The 18,755-nt window shown below is 46.0% G+C and overlaps 1 protein-coding gene across 8 annotated transcripts in view; it reads left to right on the forward strand.

The window, feature by feature from the left end:
- Positions 1-18,755, forward strand: part of TENM4 (teneurin transmembrane protein 4) — a 748,341-nt gene that overhangs the window by 617,181 nt on the left and 112,405 nt on the right. For 6 of the 8 annotated variants that reach the window (XM_043580116.1, XM_043580115.1, XM_043580112.1 and 3 more), the window contains 2 exons: positions 6,034-6,219; positions 13,986-14,012. In XM_043580116.1, coding sequence (XP_043436051.1) covers positions 6,034-6,219; positions 13,986-14,012 — 213 coding nt within the window. The remainder of the gene's footprint in view (positions 1-6,033; positions 6,220-13,985; positions 14,013-18,755) is intronic. The other 2 variants (XM_043580117.1, XM_043580114.1) reach the window with 1 other exon arrangement.

Below are 18,755 nucleotides of genomic sequence, written 5' to 3' on the forward strand. Positions count from 1 at the left end.
AAAGGTGAAGTGACTTGTCCAAGTCACACAATTGGATGGCTGGATGCATGGATGATAGCTGGATGGATGGATGGATGGATGGATGGATGGATGGATGATGGATGGGCGGACGTATAGATGGATAGATGGATGGATAGATGGATGGATGGACAGATGGATGGATGGATGGATGGATGGATGAATGGACAGACAGGCTGACGGCCTAGTGACTGGATAGATGATTAGATGATTGGGTGGATTGTATAGATGGATGGACAGATGGGCATATGGAAGGTGAACAAACAGATAAACAGACAAACAAAAGGAAAAGTACTTAATATAGTAAACACTGGGTCAGGGTGAGGAAGGACCCTCACCTCTCTGACTGATCTCAGAGATCCTGTATTCTAGCTGGGGTAATGATCTAATATGTAACTAACAGTCATTGAAATGTGTCACGTTACAACTGAGGTTTCACCTCAACTTGGTCACACAAGTCACAGGCCAAAGAGCTGTGTTAATCATAGCCACCTGTCATTCTAGCTAAGTTACCTTTGAGCCAGTCACTTAATCCCTCCAAGCTGTTTCCCCAGCTATGATACAGTAATGAAAATACCATTGCAGGGCCATTGTGAGGATTTAATGAGATATTATTTGTGGGCCACCAGCAAGGCTTCTACATTTTCTCCTTATTTCTGCTTCAATAGCGTGGCTTAGACTTAACGTGTACCAGAATTTCAGAGAAATTCCTGAGCTGTGCACTAATTCCGAAGAGCTAGTGATAAAACAGAAAATCCTAGCAGGAATCATTTAAAATTATTTAACCCTCTATTAAAATTTCTTAAGGGCATTCTAAGAACCTCAAGGCCTAAGCAAAATAGAACAATTTTCCCTATTATCCCTTTTAGTGCTAAATACGGACTTATTAAAGGACTTTCCAGGAGGTCACATGGGGCCAAGACTCTGTTTCACCTGCCTCTGTTCCTTGCTCAGCAGGAAAGCCCACAGATCCTTGGGCGGCGACCCTTGCATTCCTCACTTGTGGCAATTTTGAGCATCTTTCCAAGTCGCAGAAATTTTATGAGAAAAATATATGTAAGTCTGTCCCTTTAGGGGAACGCCACAGCTTCCCGTACCAGCTATTTTAATGAACAGGATTGTAAAATAAGTCCAGACAAATTAAAACATAGCTGTGCTAGGTCCCAGGCTTCATCCAGGCTCGTATAGGGATTAACATTTAATGAGAGGAGCCTGGAGCAGCTTTTTCCCTTATGTATACACTTTGGGGCACAATTAACCAATAGCCAAACCTGCTATCTTTCCCTACTCTTTTCACTTCTTCCTCATGTGCCTACTCACTTCCACGTCATGGAAGGAGAATGGGTATGACAAGGGAAGCAGTAGGAAGAAAGGTGTGCCTGAGAGTGTAAGGACTGAGGCCCTTTAAGATTACAGAGTTCTCAGTCAGAGATTGCAGCTGAGTTTCTAAGAAAGTTAGGCACAAAGGGGACTGAGCCCCTGTGCAAATATATCTAACTAAATAACTCTTGTACAATATGACCCTGAGACAGAGTCAAGCCCAAGTAATTTAACACCTCTTCCGTGAAGTTTTGTTTTTTGGGGTTTTGGGGGGTTTCTTTATTCATCTGTTTTTTCAACAAATATTTGTTGAAATCTCATGTTGTGCCATGCCTGGTGCTTGCTGCGGGGGGACCAAGATGAGAAAAAGCTAAAGCCTGCCATTAGGTGAGCTGTTGGTCTGGAGAAAAGACAGGCATGTACAGGGGTGAGGCAAGGCAGAGGTGCAGAAGGGAAGAGCTATAGGCATGGCTTTCCCTCAGAGAAGAGCTAATGTGTTCTTGGGCCTGGCCTGGTTCATCTCCAAGATCCTGTATGCTTCAGTCAAGAACTTTACAGGCTTAGAATCAAAATTGTAAGACAGCTTGGGATTTTCATGTGATTTCAAGAGGAAGCCAAGGCTGTAAATACAAACGGCTTCTTCCTGGGTTTCAATGGTATTGGTCAATGGTGCCATGCGAGGTAACTAGACAAAGCATACCTTAATTTTGAGGCTAATCACTACAAAGCTAATATTTTGCTCTTCAAGAAGATGCTCCTCTTCAAGAAGTACAGCTCTGATGACACAAGAGGTCTTCAGTCCTCAGCAATGAGTTGTGTTCATAGCACAGCTTACCCAGGGCCTTCCACATGCACCCTTTTCTTCCATTATCACCACTCAACCAGTGGGGGACCATTATTACTCTCCTCATTTGGGGAGTGCAGAAGTGTGACCCAGATTAAATAATTCTCTGAGGACTCTACAAGGACCCAAGGAAGCTGGGGAGTCAGAATCGGAGCCCAAGTCTACCCTACGGATTGTGTTCTCCATAGTACTTCAAAGGATTCCTCTCAGATCCCAGCCCCTCCAGCTATCAGCCAGAAAGCTCTGATGTGTATCAGGTGAAGGTCAACAGGAACTTATCAAATGCTCACTTGTATTGGATATGTCACAGAGTCAGAATTCACATCCGATGCTCTGACGTCAGTCCAGTGCATATGCTACTACACATCATTTTCTTTCTCACAAAAGTACGTGTGAGCACAATTTATTATACCCTGACTACGTGCCAGACGCTATGCTAGAAGTTTTACTTCTGCACATGTGAACTCGTGTAACTGATATCAGTTATGTCTGTCTGCCATGCTGGAATGTCAACTCCTTGAGGTCAGGAAAGAACCATGCCTGGCATGGTCACCATCAGATCCCATTGCTGTAGGATTGGCACGTAGTGGGCACACGAGAGAGGAGACAAGTGAAAGCAGTTCCTACACCACCCCTGTCCAGTGGTTAGTGTCATCCCTGGCTTACAAGCAAGGAAACTGGGATTGGAGAGGAGCCATGACCCACATTTCACAGAATCCCACTTACATCACATAAAGGATAGATGAGCTGTCAAAGCACATTCTTCAGTGCCATCCTATTTGGTTTCCAGCAACCACTCTGGGAAGTTATATCTGTTTTCATGTCAAAGCAAAAATCAAGAAGGAAAACGAAAGCAGTTCCTTTTATATAAAGGACAAAAAAAAAAAAAGAGAGAGAGAGAGAAACATAAGAAAAATCACAACAGGACCTACAACTTGAGACCAAATGATAAAGTAGCATCTCTGGTTTCTGCTCCCATCAGGAGTCAGTGAGTCTCCCACGCAGGCGGAGAGGCCATCTGCAGAGGAGAACCTGAACACTGACAGGCTGTGTTCCCATCAGTTAGCATCCCATAAACATCAAGGTCACCCTGTTCAGGTCCCTTGCATTAAGACGTGTAAGAGCCCACAACCCAGCTTGTAAAAGGCTGATGGAGAGGGGCCCAACCACCAGGCAACTTCAGCTTCATGCCAGGAGAGCATGTCTGGTGTAAAATGGTGAGGAAATGCTGCATTTGGATGGGCAGCCCAGCAGTCTCCAGATGACAAAAGTGAGACTGAGTGTCTGGGAAATTCTGCAGAGGGGATCTCATTTCATTTCACATATATCCAGGGGCTGACTTGGATGTAACAAAAGATAAGCAACAGGGCCAGGAAAGGAGACAGACCCGCTGGAAGAACCAGGAGGTTCCTGCAGAGGAGAGCCTGCCTCTTTGCTGATCAGTTTCCTTAATCTTAAAATGTCTGTCTTGCATATTGCCCTGAGAATTGTCCAAACGAGGAAGAAGCACCAGGAGAACCGCATGACCTTGTAGAATTCGCTCATACTGTCTGGGTCTCAGTAGCCTCACCTCTAAGAAAGATAGTAGCTGGGTGTTCTGACAGCATTGTTGTCGAGGTTAAATGAGAAATTGCATATGAAGAGTGCTTTGTAAACTCTAAAACCTGATATAAGTGTTAGTTATTAAGCCAAAAATGGCTCTCCCACACATTACCTCATTTGATCTAACACCACCCCTGTGAGATGGTGAAATGGGAATTTTTTTATGCCTGTGTCACAGACATAGAAAGCGAGGCTCAATGAATTTCATAACCTGCAACCTGCAGATCACCCAGCCAATAAGTGACAAAACAAGAGTGGACCCCAAATCTATCTGATCCTAAAATTCATGGTTTTTTTATTTACTGTGTATAAGCAAGAAGGTGCAGCAGTAACAGCTGTAGATTATTTGGATACCCTTTGGATTCCAACATCAGTTTGTGCTTTGTCTGGATTGTGATCTCCCAGAGGATGGAGATTATGTCTAGTTTTTCTCCGTATTCCTGACACAGCCACAGTCTTCAGCGCATAGTAGGGATGCATGCAGTACTATCTGAAGAATGAATGGTCAGTGTGAATTTATTGATACATACTGTATATCAGGCACCCTCCGAAGGGATGCTGTCACCACCCCCATTTTACAGAAGAAGAAAGCGAAATTCAGCAATGGAATAGGTAGCCTGAGGTCACATAACTGGCAGAACATATATTTGGAATCCCATCTGATTCTAAGTCTTATTTATTTATTTATTTATTTATGTATATATGTTTACATATATATATATACACACACACACATACACATATACGTGTGTGTGTGTGTGTGTGTGTGTGTGTATATATAATGCTTATTTACTTTTTGAGAGGCAGAGAGAGACAGAACCCAAGCAGGGGAGGGGCAGAGAGAGAGAGAGAGAGAGACAGAGTCTGAAGCAGGCTCCAGGCTCCGAGCTGTCAGCACAGAGCCCGACGCGAGGCTGAAACTCACAGACCACACAATCGTGACCTGAGCCGAAATTGACACGCTTAACTGATTAAACCACCCATGTGCCCCTTGTATTTAGTTCTTAAACATTGTAGCCATTGCATTGTAGGTTGATATGAAAGGTCTAAGCCTCTGCGATCTAATTTTGATTTAGCTCCTTTTTCAAAAATAGCTAGACTCTTAGTAGCTTCTAAACCAGAATACAGCTTGGAAGATTCCAAGCTGTTGTGGGCAAATGCAGCGTGACACAGTGCCAGTTAATTTAGTTGGAAAAAGAATAAAAGCGTTGGGATTTTCATTTGAAGACCGTGGGGCCTCGAGGTCCAGACTCCAGGCAGGGTCTCCGTCACAGTGCTGGCAGAGAGCATCAGTGGCCACAGCTGCTCAACCAGTTTCCTAAAACCTGTTTCCGAGACTTCACAACCTCTGCCTGTGTTACTGTGAGGCTGCCACTGGCCCCCAGCCGAAGCGGCTTGTGAATCGGGCCGTGTGTGTTTCGTGCCGACTCACAGGCCTTTTGCGAAGGGCTGGGCAACCCCTCTCTGGCTGTGAGATGGTCCCCCAACTCTTTGCTTTGGATCAGAAGGGCCACTGAGGTGGTGCTTGGAGTGGGAGTGACAGGGCAGTGGGTGGAGCATGGAGCACAGGTGGCAGAAGCACAGAGCCACCCCCTAGAAAACACGCCGGGGTGCGGGGCACTGGCCTCCCTTTCACCCCACCTCGATCGCAGTCAAGGCCAGAATGAAATGCAGACCCCAGGCCCCCTGCACGTGCCCAAGCCAGATCCACGAGCACTTCACTTGGCGATGGGGGACTCGTCCTCACTTTGTTTTCACACATAACCAGTTTTTAATTAAATTTGACTTTTCCTCACATCTGTTTGGAAGGCCCGTCCCCATTGGAGGTGGCAAGCGCAAGAGCAGGGACAGGCTGGCAATAGGGGAAAGCAAACAGAGCAGAGCCCTCCAATCCGCCCTATTTTGGTAGGGAAACGGGTCAGGACAGGCTTTTGCCCGGAGAATTGTTCTCATCTGAGGGTCACACTGTTCAGGGAGATTCGACTCCCGAGCCACACAGGAGACGAGGTGGGTAGCCAAGTGTGACCCTTGTTCCCAACAATGACTGGCTCAAAATGTGTTTTGTTTTTCTCCCCTCCCTCCCCTTCCGCTCTCCCCCCTTCCCCTGCACCCCCCTTCCCCTGCACCCCCCTCCCCCCTCCTCCCCCCTCCTCCCCCCTCCCCCTCCTCCCCTTCCCCCCTCCTCCCCCCTCTTCCTCCCTCCTCCCCCCTCTCCCCCCCCCTCCCCCCCTCCCCCCCCCTCCCCACAGAGATCTGTGCTGCCGACTGTGGCGGCCACGGAGTCTGCGTGGGGGGCACCTGCCGCTGCGAGGAAGGCTGGATGGGGGCGGCCTGCGACCAGCGGGCCTGCCACCCGCGCTGTGCGGAGCACGGGACGTGCCGCGACGGCAAGTGCGAGTGCAGCCCCGGCTGGAACGGCGAACACTGCACCATCGGTATGGCGGGCCCAGGCCCGGGACCTGCTGTGGGACCTGCTTCGGGTGGCACAGTGCCTCTGTCCGCATGTGGGAGCTGGGCAAAACGTCCTTTCATCTGGCGACATTATGGTTGGCCTTTCCCAGCATCAGTTGGACTTAAGCTCACAACTGGCCATCTTTAACCTTTTCCCTCCCAGTCTGCATTTCCCAGATGTCTGTTAGCTGGTTCGCGTGCCTTGCTATTTACCCTTCCTGGGCCTGACGCGGTAGGGCTCTGTATTAAGAAGCTGGGGGTCAGGAATAAGGCACATGACTACTACCACTTGGCAGCTAGCTGTGGGCTGTCCCAGTGCCTCTTGGAGCGTCAGTTTGCTCACCTATAAAATGGGGATCATACTGCATATAAAGAGCATAGCACAGGCTGGCCCATGGTACAGTGCTCAGTAAGTGTGGCCGTTATTATCAAATTCATGATCTGGTTGGGAGTGCTTGGGCTTAGCTCTGAGGCCCCCACACCCCCTGGCCACCTAGGCCAGAGCTCTGAGAGAGGCCTGGAATCCTGGGGAAAGCTTCCCACGGGCCCCAGCACCACTTCTGCCTCCCATTGGGCCTGGCTCCGTCCCTGCCTCCCCTGTCCTTGCTTCCATCCAGTCTGCATTGGTCTCCTCTGTCCTCTCCTGGGGCTCCTCCCATGGCTCCTGCTGAAGCAGCACCGTTGGCAGCTCTCGGCACAAGCTCATCACTCCCCTCCCTTCTTCCTGCCTTTCCTGCTGCTTTTGTTGATTTTAAACACAGCCAGACGTTTTGCTTGGTTTGTTATCCTGGAAAGAGCACTCACCAAAAGCTCTTTATTGAATCAACTGGTTTGTGTGTGTGTTTTAACTTCTTCCCCTTCCATTTTTTTCAAAAGGGGGGGTCTGTGATCAGATGGTGAGCACATGGCTTTGGAAGGCAGGATTCCGGGTGTCTCTCTGACTCTGAAAGTCACCTCTTGGGTCTTACAGAACCTGGGAGACAAGCCCCAGATCTTTTGGGGGACAAAGAAATTTGGAGCAAATGGAGCCACTGCTCTCATTTTCCTTGGGCTCCATTCCTTTTGTTTTGTGATCTGAAATTAGTCTGTATTCATCATTCCCCACCCCCACAGCATCACTCTGTTTGTAAATGGCTGTGGGATTCCTTGCACTTATTAATAAGAATGGCTTCCAATTTTTGATTATTTACAGTGTGCCGAGCATGTGCTGAGGGTTCTAACTGCATTATTTCATACTCCTGCTCCCAACGGTCACCCTGTGAAGACACACATATTATTTCTTCCTTTTCAGGGACCTGAGGCTTAAGGTCACTTAGCTTTTAAGAAGTAGAACTGGAACTTGAGGCTTGGTTTTCTGAGCCTTGGTGCCCAGGCTCCTCACCAGCTGCTTGCTGTGCAGTCTTCAAGGCAAAGCCCAAATTTGCTACGGAGGCATCTGGCTCACCTCCTTCCCAGAGGCTGTGCCTTCTCATTATGAGTTGCAGACCTGGTTTGCCTACCCCGTACTCTTAACAGAGCCATCCTGGAGCCGACGGCAGCCCTTCCTGCTTTGTCCCTAGCAGAGGGTGCCACAGTGCACGGTGCTTTGTCCCTAGCAGAGACTGCACACTTCTGGGTGGCTTCCTCATATCAATGTCATCCTACCTTACAAGGGTCCTGGATGTCCCTTGATGAGAAGTGGCCCTAGTCACCCACGGGGCCCTCTTCCTTAAACCCCACTTTCCCTACACCCTCACTTTCACCATGACTGGGGACAGGTTGCTCTTTCAGTCTGCCAGCCCAGAAGGGGGCCCGTCCCTCTTAAAACCAAAATCAGAGCCCAGAGAGAACGCATTCTGTTTTCTATCACTTGCTTACAGAGTCCTCAATTCACCATACCAAGTTCCAACAAGTTTATGGATGTCAGACTTTCGTAAGATAAGAGCATCTCATCTTAGTCAAACGATGATGAGGGATTTCAGGAAGTTCTCCCTCAGCTCAATCACAGATGATTCATGACAGGGCTGGTGGGCAGGCTGTGCTGTGTCTAGTGTCTTATAGATGTACATCAGCCTGGCCTGAAGAATTTCCCATTTGTTTTGATGCCAGAAAGTCAAACCATCCCACCCCACTCCCACCTGCCCTCTCCTCCCCTGCACACCCAAGTACCCATTGTCACTCTTTAAGAGCCAGCTCCTCTCTGGGATTGCAGATGCTTTTTCTCCTCCAGATAAGAAACGCTTCCAGGTAAATGCGCATGATTCAAGAGGGAGGCCGACAGTCTTAAATACCAGAAAAATGTCACAGGACATTGAAGAAGTAATGGACTAAGTCATAGTGGCTCAGATGAAAGGACGTTGGCTCAGAATTCTGTTACCTTTCATTTTGTGGTGAGCATTTCGTGTGTCTCTGTCTAATCTCCCTGCATGGCAGCTTTGCTCTCTGTGGGTCTCTGTCTGTGGCCAGCTGCATCCCCAGTGAAAACCCAACACCCTAGCGCTGAAGGAACCCTTCAGTAACCTTGTCCAGTGTAAGGGAAGGAGGGTAGGAGATGCAAATGAGGGAAACAGCAGCGGTGCCTTCGTTTTCCTTTTGGAATAGAAATGAGGAAAGACCCCTTTCTGATCATTGATGGTGACAAGAAGGGCTTCCTTCTGTTTCCAGGGAACTTCACGCCGTTTCAGGATCATTTAAGAAAAGACAAAAACTGTTGATGTGAAGAGTTAGAAATCCAAAGTGTTAGATGTTCTCTTGTTATCAGATTTCATTACTATACAGTAGGTCACTATAGCACAGCTAGCTCGTGTGCTGGAGCTTAGTGATGTCCCATCCCAGAGAAAAAGCTGGGATCCACAACACTGATTCAGAGACCTCCATACAGTAGAAGCAAGAGCAGAGGGACTGTTTATTTACACACCACTGCCCTCCGTAAACAGGAAAGAATGATTTGATTACCTGCCAGCTGGCATTAAACAGTAAGACAAGTCTGGGCTCCTTATGGTCAAGTCCCCGGCAGAAGGATCTCTTCACCCCAGTGACATTTCCTGGGGCAGATTATTATAATAGGAATTTATCTCTGTGCGGAGGCTTTGGTCCATCTTTTCTTTTATGGAACTACTTAATTTTTCTCAAAAGAGCTTGGTTTTGAGAGCAAAAGGGAAATGGACAATGGCATTCTCTTTAATGACCATGTTTTTGTCAACAAGCAAGACTATTTCACATTGAATCCAAATTCCTTCTCTTAGGAACTGTCTGTCTCTCTGCATCTTGGCGAAAGTCCCATGGGCAGACCACATGGCCACTGGGGGCTTCATTTTCTCCCTCTGGGGATCACAGAATGGGGGTGCCCGAGAAGGCCTCTGGAGGAATGGCGTTACAGCCTCCTCCTCTACTGCCCACAGACCTGCACACCCAGCATCCCAAAACTGAGTTACCCCAATCCTAAATATATCCCCCAAGTAAGAAGAGATTTTTCTTTTTCACTCTCACTCGTCAATAACGCCCCCACTTGCATAGATGAAACCCAGTTTTCCTAATCCAGAAGTTAAGGTAAGATGAACTGATGCGGCCCTATTTCTCAAGTACGTGGTCAACCCAGAGCCATAAAACCTATTTTGTGATGTCTCTTCCAGGAATTTCATGGGTCTCAAGTCCGGGCCTTGACCTCCCAATTCTGTAGAGAAAGCTAAAAATCATAGTTAAATTTGAGAAGGTGTCTAATTTTTTCCTATTTCTTTGAAACCAGTACTAACATTTTTGGTCACTTTTATGATAGTTGTTTTATTCACTTCAGTGCCCCCTTGTCTTTAAAGTCTCAAAACACATGTGGGAAATGCTAGCTTCTGATTACATTTGTAAAATTCCAACCTTGACCCCAAAGCTGTGATTGTTCAAGATGCCAGATACACAGAATTATTTACTAGGCTTCAGGAGAGCTGTCCAATCATATAAATCTGGATTCTTAAACAAATCCTCCTCTGGGAGTAAAGATCAAAATAATACTCGGATGATGCAATTACTCCAGTGAGCAAAGCCAGACTTCACGATGAAGAGAAATTATAAAGAAAGGCCACAAAATCTTCTGGAGTTCTTTGTCCACTGTTGGCTGATAGCTCTCAGGTTTCTTGTTTGTAATCAGACATTCCTTAACTGAGAGCTTATAAGAGACCCGCAAAGTGTCAGTGCTTGTATGACAACCCTGTGCTTGTCCTTGAAAGCACTCTCTCACAACAGCACCCGTGACCTGAGAGGACACATGCTGGCAAGGACAAGAGAAAATGGACAGGCCTCTACCCCAAGTTATCAGAGCAAGAACTTGGTTAGTCAATGGTTCTGGGGGATTTTAGCCCCCAGGTGGTAGAGGTAGGAAATGGAAGGAGGTTTAATGGGCTTTGTGCTTCCCTCTCGGGTTGGTGCCACTGGCCACTTACTCATTGACCCTTCATCCAAAGAGAGAAGGGAATTAATGTATCCAAGATCCTAACAAGAACATCTCTTCAGTGGTTTGTCAAACATCTAAAGAAGGTCACACGATCATAACCACCCTAACCATCACCTGCTATAATGACCCTTGTTTAATCTGGCCTGATGTGTATCAGCAGTACAACTGTTAGAGTCAGCAGGGGCTCCCGGAGAATAAGAATGAAAAGCCTCATGCCATGTTCTCCACAGCCTTTGACAGGGGGCCCCTGAGGCTTCTTGGGATTACCCTAAGAGAAACTTTTGGAAACTTATGTTGGTACAAGCGAGTCAAGGAAAGAGGTTTGCATGTTGGAGGCCATAGAAGTGCTAAAGGTATCTAAGCCCTCACAGACTCATGCCAAAGGCTCAGAATATCATGAATCATGAATAGCATGAATAGCATTATGCCACCACTATCTCTAGTTTCTTGCAGAGTGACAGGAATAGAGACAGAGCATAAGAAACATTTCTCCTGAAGAGAAAATTGAAGGAATTTGGTGAAGTCCTGAATCCACCACGCGCAGTGCAAACTCATGGACTTTGTACCTTCTTTTCTGAAAGTTACTGTTTGAAAATCGTGATGGATTCTTAAGTGACTACGTTCCAGGGCAAATGTACCAAGATTTTCAAACAATAGAAGCGTGAACGACAGTATGGACTCCTGCATATCGCTTTTATTTTTTTTTTCAACGTTTTTTATTTATTTTGGGGACAGAGAGAGACAGAGCATGAACGGGGGAGGGCCAGAGAGAGAGGGAGACACAGAATCGGAAACAGGCTCCAGGCTCCGAGCCATCAGCCCAGAGCCTGACACAGGGCTCGAACTCACGGACCGCGAGATCGTGACCTGGCTGAAGTCGGACGCTTAACCGACTGCGCCACCCAGGCGCCCCATCCTGCATATCGCTTTTATAAATAAATGGCATTGGACTTCAGAGATCCCAGCTATCCTTTCCATTTTTAATAGCCAGAGACAAGGAAGCTCTACTCTGTTCCCAGAAAACTTTGGGATTTGGTACTGACTGGCCATTATCAGCTTTTGTATGCACGGTGTGGCTCAAGATCACTGGGTATGAAAGGACAGAGTGGCTTGTGGAGCTGGAATTTGAGGTATCGAATGCCCACTTTTGTCTTCTGAAACCCACAGCATCGATTGCAACCTGAGTCTGCCTCAGTCATTTCCACTGCCTGTTGTTCCTGCTCCTTCCCTCCTTCCCCCCCACTCTGTGTCCTGGGAAATTAGTAAGCATTTTTTAAAGATATTAGAAACATATTGACTTTTAAAAGAGATCATTATTACTAAATTGTTCCTAAAAGTGAAATGGCAATAATAATAATAATAATAATAATAATAATAATAATAATGATGATGAAAGAAATGGCATTAGAAGAGAGTTCTCTGAAGTCAGCCCTTAGGCTTGGGAAGATTAAGCCGACAGAGTAGAGGTAATCTGTACTCGTCACCACAGCCAGGATATCACCCTTAAGTTTGGAGATGAGCAAGGTTTTTCTTGTGAGAGAACTCCCTCAAAGAGGATGCTGCATGATGGTGTGGCCACCTGGATCCCGCTGATGGTGGCTCCCTTCCAACCCTGCGAGAGAAACTCCACTGCTTCTATAGCTGGGTTCAGTTATGACAGCAGTCTATGCTCATGACGCTCTGTGAAACTCCACAGATCTGAAAGCTAAGCACACCACCTGAGCCAGGAGGTCCCGCAGATGCTGTATGTGATGACATATTGTGGGAGGTGACATCTGAGAAATTTTAGATCGCTTTGAAAATCTAGATGAATGAGCTTGACTAAAACAAGCGTGACAGATTGAACCGAGAATCAAGAAAGCCTTCACCTTCACCAGAGATGCTTCCCGGGCCGCGCTACCTGTGGGCTGGCCCTACTTTTCATTGCTCAGCCTTTCACAGCTTTATTTATTCACTCTTGCCTTAATAAGCCATTCTCCTCCACTTTCCTTTCTTGTATCTTGTGATCTCACGGACTCCGTGGCATCTGTAAGCATGAAGGGGAAGCATGCAGGCCCAGTTAAAACCTCCTCTTCCCAATTTTCCACTTGGCTATGCAGCCTTCCGGAAGCATATTTCGTCTTGAAACAGAGACCGTATGGATACCTAAAGTCCAAACGTAGCCTCTCATCCACCAGTCTTTTGAGGCAAATATATATTGATGAACAGCAACGGTGTCTATCCTTGTCAGAGGACTGAAAAAATAAAATTTATATTTTTTCATGAGGGGGGTAAGAATGTTCCAACAGTTTCTAGAACCCCAGGGCTTCCAGATAAGGCCCCACCATGCAGTCCAGTCCTACTTCTGTGCTTTAGATTCGTGTGTGAAATCAAGCTGAGGGTGGAGGCCAGCCTGACAGAGAGCATCAGGCCCTTCAGGAGAGGGCCATTGGTCTGGCCATTGTGGGGGTGCACGTAGGGGAGCTGTCACGAGAGGGGTGGAAAGGAAGCTCCCCTAAGGGCTATGACTGCAGCCCAGGTAAGCCAATGCTTGGATGCAACCCCTCCATTGGAAAACAAAGCCAACATCATTCTATGTTTTGAGGTAATGAGCACTGAGAAGTGGTCAGGTTTTCTTTTCTTTTTCTTGTCTTTCACAGTGGCATCCATCAACCTGCACCTTACATTCTGTGTAAGATGCACAAAGGAGAAATGCATCTTACTTGGGACACCAGGCATTCTGCATTCTATGTGGGCACATATGTCTGTGGAAAATTCCAGAATGGCAAACAGATAATCTAGTGGTATATTTGACCAAAGACTCAACCCACTTCCCCAGCCCGTATGAAAGATGGTTCCAGTTTTGCATAGCTCTAAGTTCCAGCTCCCTGGGAGCCCCTCTGCCCAGACAGGGTGCCCTTGTTCTCATGCAGCTGCTTCCCTCAAAGGGAGGTTGGGTGCTGCTCCGGGTGGACAGAGGGCAAGTTCTAGTTTTCCATAAAGTGGAACAAACCTGACAGAGCAGGAGCATGGCCACTTTTGCAGCTCTCCATCCTCCTTTTTCTCCTGTTTTCCCCGTCCCTGTGTCTTCTTATATATGATCGCAATTCCAAACTCCTGGGTCGTAGACTGTATTGAAGTTCCTTTTGGCCCTTTCTGGAGAATGTGCTTGCTCTCCCTCCTCCTCTCTCATGTCATCTTGTCTTTGGTTTTATTTTCGCCACCATGGCGGGTCTGTCCCAAACGTGGGGTGCATCCCCTGTGTCTCCTTAGCACCCGGCATGGTTATGTGGCAGGCAGTATTGCACTTACTTGATCCTACCTTAAATGTCCTGTCTTTTATTTCCCAAGCGCACTATCTGGATAGGGTAGTTAAAGGTATGGTCTTCCTTCCTCTATTTTCCTATTGTCTTCGTGTGTGTGTTTGTGTATGAGCATAAAAGAAGAAATGTGTATATAAGAAATGTATATACACCCCATAAAGCATGGTGTCGAGATGCTGCCACATCCCCAGCTTTGTCACAGCATCCACTACCCAGAGGGTGGGTTTTTGGTCACACGGTGGTTGATATACCTGGAGTGTCATCCTTCCCCTTAAAGCGCTCAGTCTGTTTGTGACATCACCATTGTGCTGTCCTCCTTCCCTCCCCGTACACACATACGCCACTCACTCTTTCTGCCCCATCTTACGTCACCCTACCCATCCCTTACACAGACCCTGGTCCATCAGAATTAAGATGCTGAGGACCAGGGTGGGTGGCCTGAGAAAAGAAGGGGCCCCAGAGCAAGCTAAGGAATCTTAACAACTACATGACATTGCTGTTGTCGTGTTGACTCATCCAACAGCTGCATGCGAAGCACCCACTGGTGCTAGCGCTACGTGTTAGATACTGTGATAGGCTCTGGAGAATTGGGGAAACAGACCCCTGACCTCAGGGAGTGGATGGTCTGTTTGTTTGGGTTTTTTTTTCCCCTTTTCAGAGAAGCCCCAAGTTTGGTAAGTCTTATCTTTGAGGAGTGTTCCCTACAGGCAAAGTCATTCCATTTTAAACATCTTAATTAATTAGGTAGTGCCTAATTTTCCAAATAGGCCTTATTACTCTAAGAATGTGTCTGAGAAAGATTAGGTATGTGTGTACCTAAAAAAGGCTCCGAGCCCCCTGAGGAGAAATACCACGCCATATTCGTCTTGTTGTCCCGAAGTCGTGACACATCACCCGGCACAGAATACGTGCTCAGTGGTTAATGACAAATACTTCACTGTCAGACTGCCTGAGCCTGAACGCCAAGTCCAGCAGTTAATGAACTGAGTGACCTTGGGCAAGTTACTTAACCTCCCTGCACTTGAGAGTCCTTCTAAGATAAACTTGATAACAGGATCTACCCCCCCTAGGGTGGGCATGGGGATTGAGCCAAATAATGAATGTAAAGTGCTTAGCACACGGGCAGGGATGATGCTCAGTAGATGTTAGCTATGCTATTTTATCATTATATTCTTATTCTCACCCTTAATTTGGAGGACTTCATTAGCCAGACTAATTTTTGAAGTTGTAAAGAAAACAGCTAAATTGGCTTATAATAAGAGATAGAAACTGCTATTTAAAAACTTATGGAAAGGGTTTGGGGGAAACATAAATGACTGAATACTTTCCAACTGGAACATCTTTGCGAAATACAGCCAAGGTGTTACTGGGGCCCATGAGATGCATGCCTGGTGTTGAGAAGCAAAGTCCCTTGCATTTCATGTGCTGGTCTTCAACAGAGAATACAATCATTCCAGCAAGAGAGAGTCGTATCTGTGAGCTTCTTTAAAACAGGAATTTATTTCACACATAATCATTATCAGAGGAGTCCTCAGCATAGATTAAATTTCATAATGTTAACCATCTATTTGGTAGAACTTTCCCTACTATGTCAATTTTTTTTCATACCCATCTAGTCTTAAGCAAGCCCTTTGGGTTTTTGTAAGGGAGCAGATGTAACTACTCTCATTTTATTGGAAAAGGACATTGAAGTTGGGGAAGTTGAGAGGCCCACTCTGGGTCACATTTCTAGTGAGTGGCGGAGCCAGGACTTTGAATTTCCTGACCTGATCCATATTTCCAGCATTCTATCTTCTGTCCCCTTTCACCAAGAATGTCCCATAGTTTCCAGGATTCTTCCTCCAAACTATGTCTTCCAAACTGGAAGCCTCTCCAGGAAGTGATGTATATCCTCTCTGAAACCACCCGTTCCGATCTTTAGTTCAGAAAATATCATCAGACCTTTATTTGGATTAAGCCAATAAATCATAACTTGCTTTAAAGGACAGATGTTCTCTACCAAAATCTAGGTTTGAGCCAGGCCACCATCCTGCTGACTTTCTCGTACATTGGGTACCAATCCTGAAAAAACAAAAAAGAATTTAGAGACCCGTACAGCACAAACTCAGGACTTGTTAGAGTACCATGCAGTTCAGAGATAAGCTGGCTTTTGCGCTTTGTTTTCCAGTTGGGTTGGTAGAGACTAAAAATACAACATGCACTTAACGAATATGTTGAATCCTCCTAAGTGCCAGGAAATGTGGATACCATACAACAGAAATGCTTCCTACTTCTGTATTGCCAGCAGTCTGGCAGGGAAGACACTAATAAAACAAATAATTCCATTGACGTGTGATGAGGGTTATGACAGGTGAATTCCGGGGGCCACTTATCAATGAGACCCCCCAATTTAGGCAGCACCTTATAGACCAACGTTGTGAACTTCAGCAGAAGCATAGGAGAAAGCTACTACGGGTTTTTAAAAGCAGGATAATGACGTGATGACACTTGTGATTTGGAAGGATCCATCTGGCCATATTGAGGAAAAAGAATTGAGGGGGAATCTTTGGGGGCAAACAGAACAGACCAATTAGGAGACTATTGCCATCATCTAGGTGGGAGATGATGATGACCTTATCTAGGGAAGTGAAGTGACTGTGGGGATGAAAAAGGACAAGAGGACCAGAAAGAGAACCAGAAAGAAACGGGACATTTTAATACATGATAGGGATATTACATAGCCCCTTTGCCACATAACTAAAAACTACCTTCAAGGATTCTGAAAGTCTTCTTGTCATACCTGATGCTAGCTTCAAGGGGGACTTCTTCATCGGCTTCAGCAGAAGGGCTGAAGATAAAGTGGTCCCTTGTCATTTAAAGGGCATCTTTTCTTTTGAAAAGCTTAGCCCTTCTCTAAACCTTAAAATTACATTATTTTGGCTCTAGCAAATGCCTGATGTGAGTCCTTCCAGAGGGGATTGTTAATGTCAGTTGGGTTCCCTGAATTATTGATGAGTTTCAGAGCTGGTGGAATTAATGAGCATTGGTGGTGGGTAAGGAGGCATATTGCTTTAAGAAAGTCAGCATGTCACCCCCGAGGAGGCTTCCTCATGCTGGCTAATGGGGGTGTGATTACTCCAGAAGCAAACTGCTGACTGAGAGCAAACCTCATTTAACCCCCAGGTACTCAAAGTCCCTCTGAAACCCTGAGACTGATAGGACAGTGCAGACCCTGAGGGTAGATCTTGGTGCATTTGAAGAAACTAACTGTATTTAAAGCATTCCTGTGATTTCACGTGTAGAGCTGACCCTCCCCAAGAACACCTGCCCCTCCAAGGCAGTCTCCAAGCAGCACCGAACGTGTGCGCTGAGCATCGTGTGCTAAGAGGAGCTCACTAGAGCAGGGGTTCCCAAAGAGGGGTTTTTGGAATGGAATGGTTCACGTTATTGTAAGTGGTTATGGGGGGAAATGTTCTGAGGTCAAACTGGAGAATGTTCTGAAAAATAAGCAAGTTTCTTTATTGTAAGACTTCTCAGAGCCTTTAATATATTAATATTCCATGTGACTTTATGGAATAAGAACTAGGATAAAATAGTTTCCAAATTTGACCACAGAAGCTTGTTTTTGAGGACTTCATAGTACTAGCATTGTACAAAATTCACTTTGAGGAGTATCGTTTGAGATTACGAGACCCATTTTAAATCCTTCCTGGAACAAAGTAAGGTATAGGTAAATAGAATATAACATAATCGAGGGCAGAGGATGATACATTGAATCTCTCTATGCCCCAGAATTAACACACACCTGCCTGGCATCCAGTGGGTGCTGAGAAAAGTTTGTTTGAATTGAGAACAATATCATCAAAATTGAAGTTGCTTTGACCCTCTCTGTTGGGTCAGCTGCACCAGAAGGACCTAACACGTCATCTCATCTGAACGTTCATTTTACAGATAAGAAAATTGAAGCCAAAAGAGGAAGAGTAACTTTCCAAAGATCCCACAAGTTAGGCAGCAGTTACCAGAACTTAGGTCTCCTGTCTTCCTCATTGATTCATTTCAACAAATACCCATCAAGTATGTGCTGCGTGCAAGGCAAGGGAATAGGTCCAAAGTTGCCTTATGGTGGTTATAGTCCAATGGAGGGAATAAGCATTAATTGCAAAATGAATAATTTACGTATACTTGGGACGCTGGCTTCCAGGGAGGACAGAGCACCAGGAAAGCATGAAGTGGTGGGCCTGCCAGGCTGGGACTCGTGGCCTTGAACCCATCTCACTGCCTCCCAGGGAGATGCATGTTGACTCCCGTGACCACATTGCTGGCCTTGTCTCAACTCTCTTTGGCAAGATTCGTATTTATGAGGACCATAGCTCTTGACCCAAAACTGAGACAGTGGGGACTGGCAAAGGATTATTTCTGGTTTGTGAATTTCTTAGTGAAGTTATTACAATGTTAAAGCTAATCAATTCAATAATCATAATAGCAGCTCTCATTTATTGAATGCCTGCTTATGTTACCCATAACTGTGCCAAATAATTGACGTACATTATCTCGTTAATCTTCTCACCAACTCTTTGAATTAGGCCTTACCTCCATTTTACAGATGAGAATACTGAGGCCTGGAGAGTTAAATAATTTGCCAGTCATCACATGGGTAGTAAGTAAAAAGGTGGTATGGGGATTTGTACTGAAGTCTGCCCAGTCCCAAAGTCCACACCATGTGACAGCACATGGTTTTAATTTAAAATTTAGGATCAAATGGTGTGAAATTGTAACTGCCTTAGAAAACCAGGATCCGAAAAAATAACAAAAAAGTTAT

This window comes from Prionailurus bengalensis, chromosome D1 (genome assembly GCF_016509475.1).
Source record: "Prionailurus bengalensis isolate Pbe53 chromosome D1, Fcat_Pben_1.1_paternal_pri, whole genome shotgun sequence".
NCBI classification, from domain to species: Eukaryota; Metazoa; Chordata; class Mammalia; order Carnivora; family Felidae; genus Prionailurus; species Prionailurus bengalensis.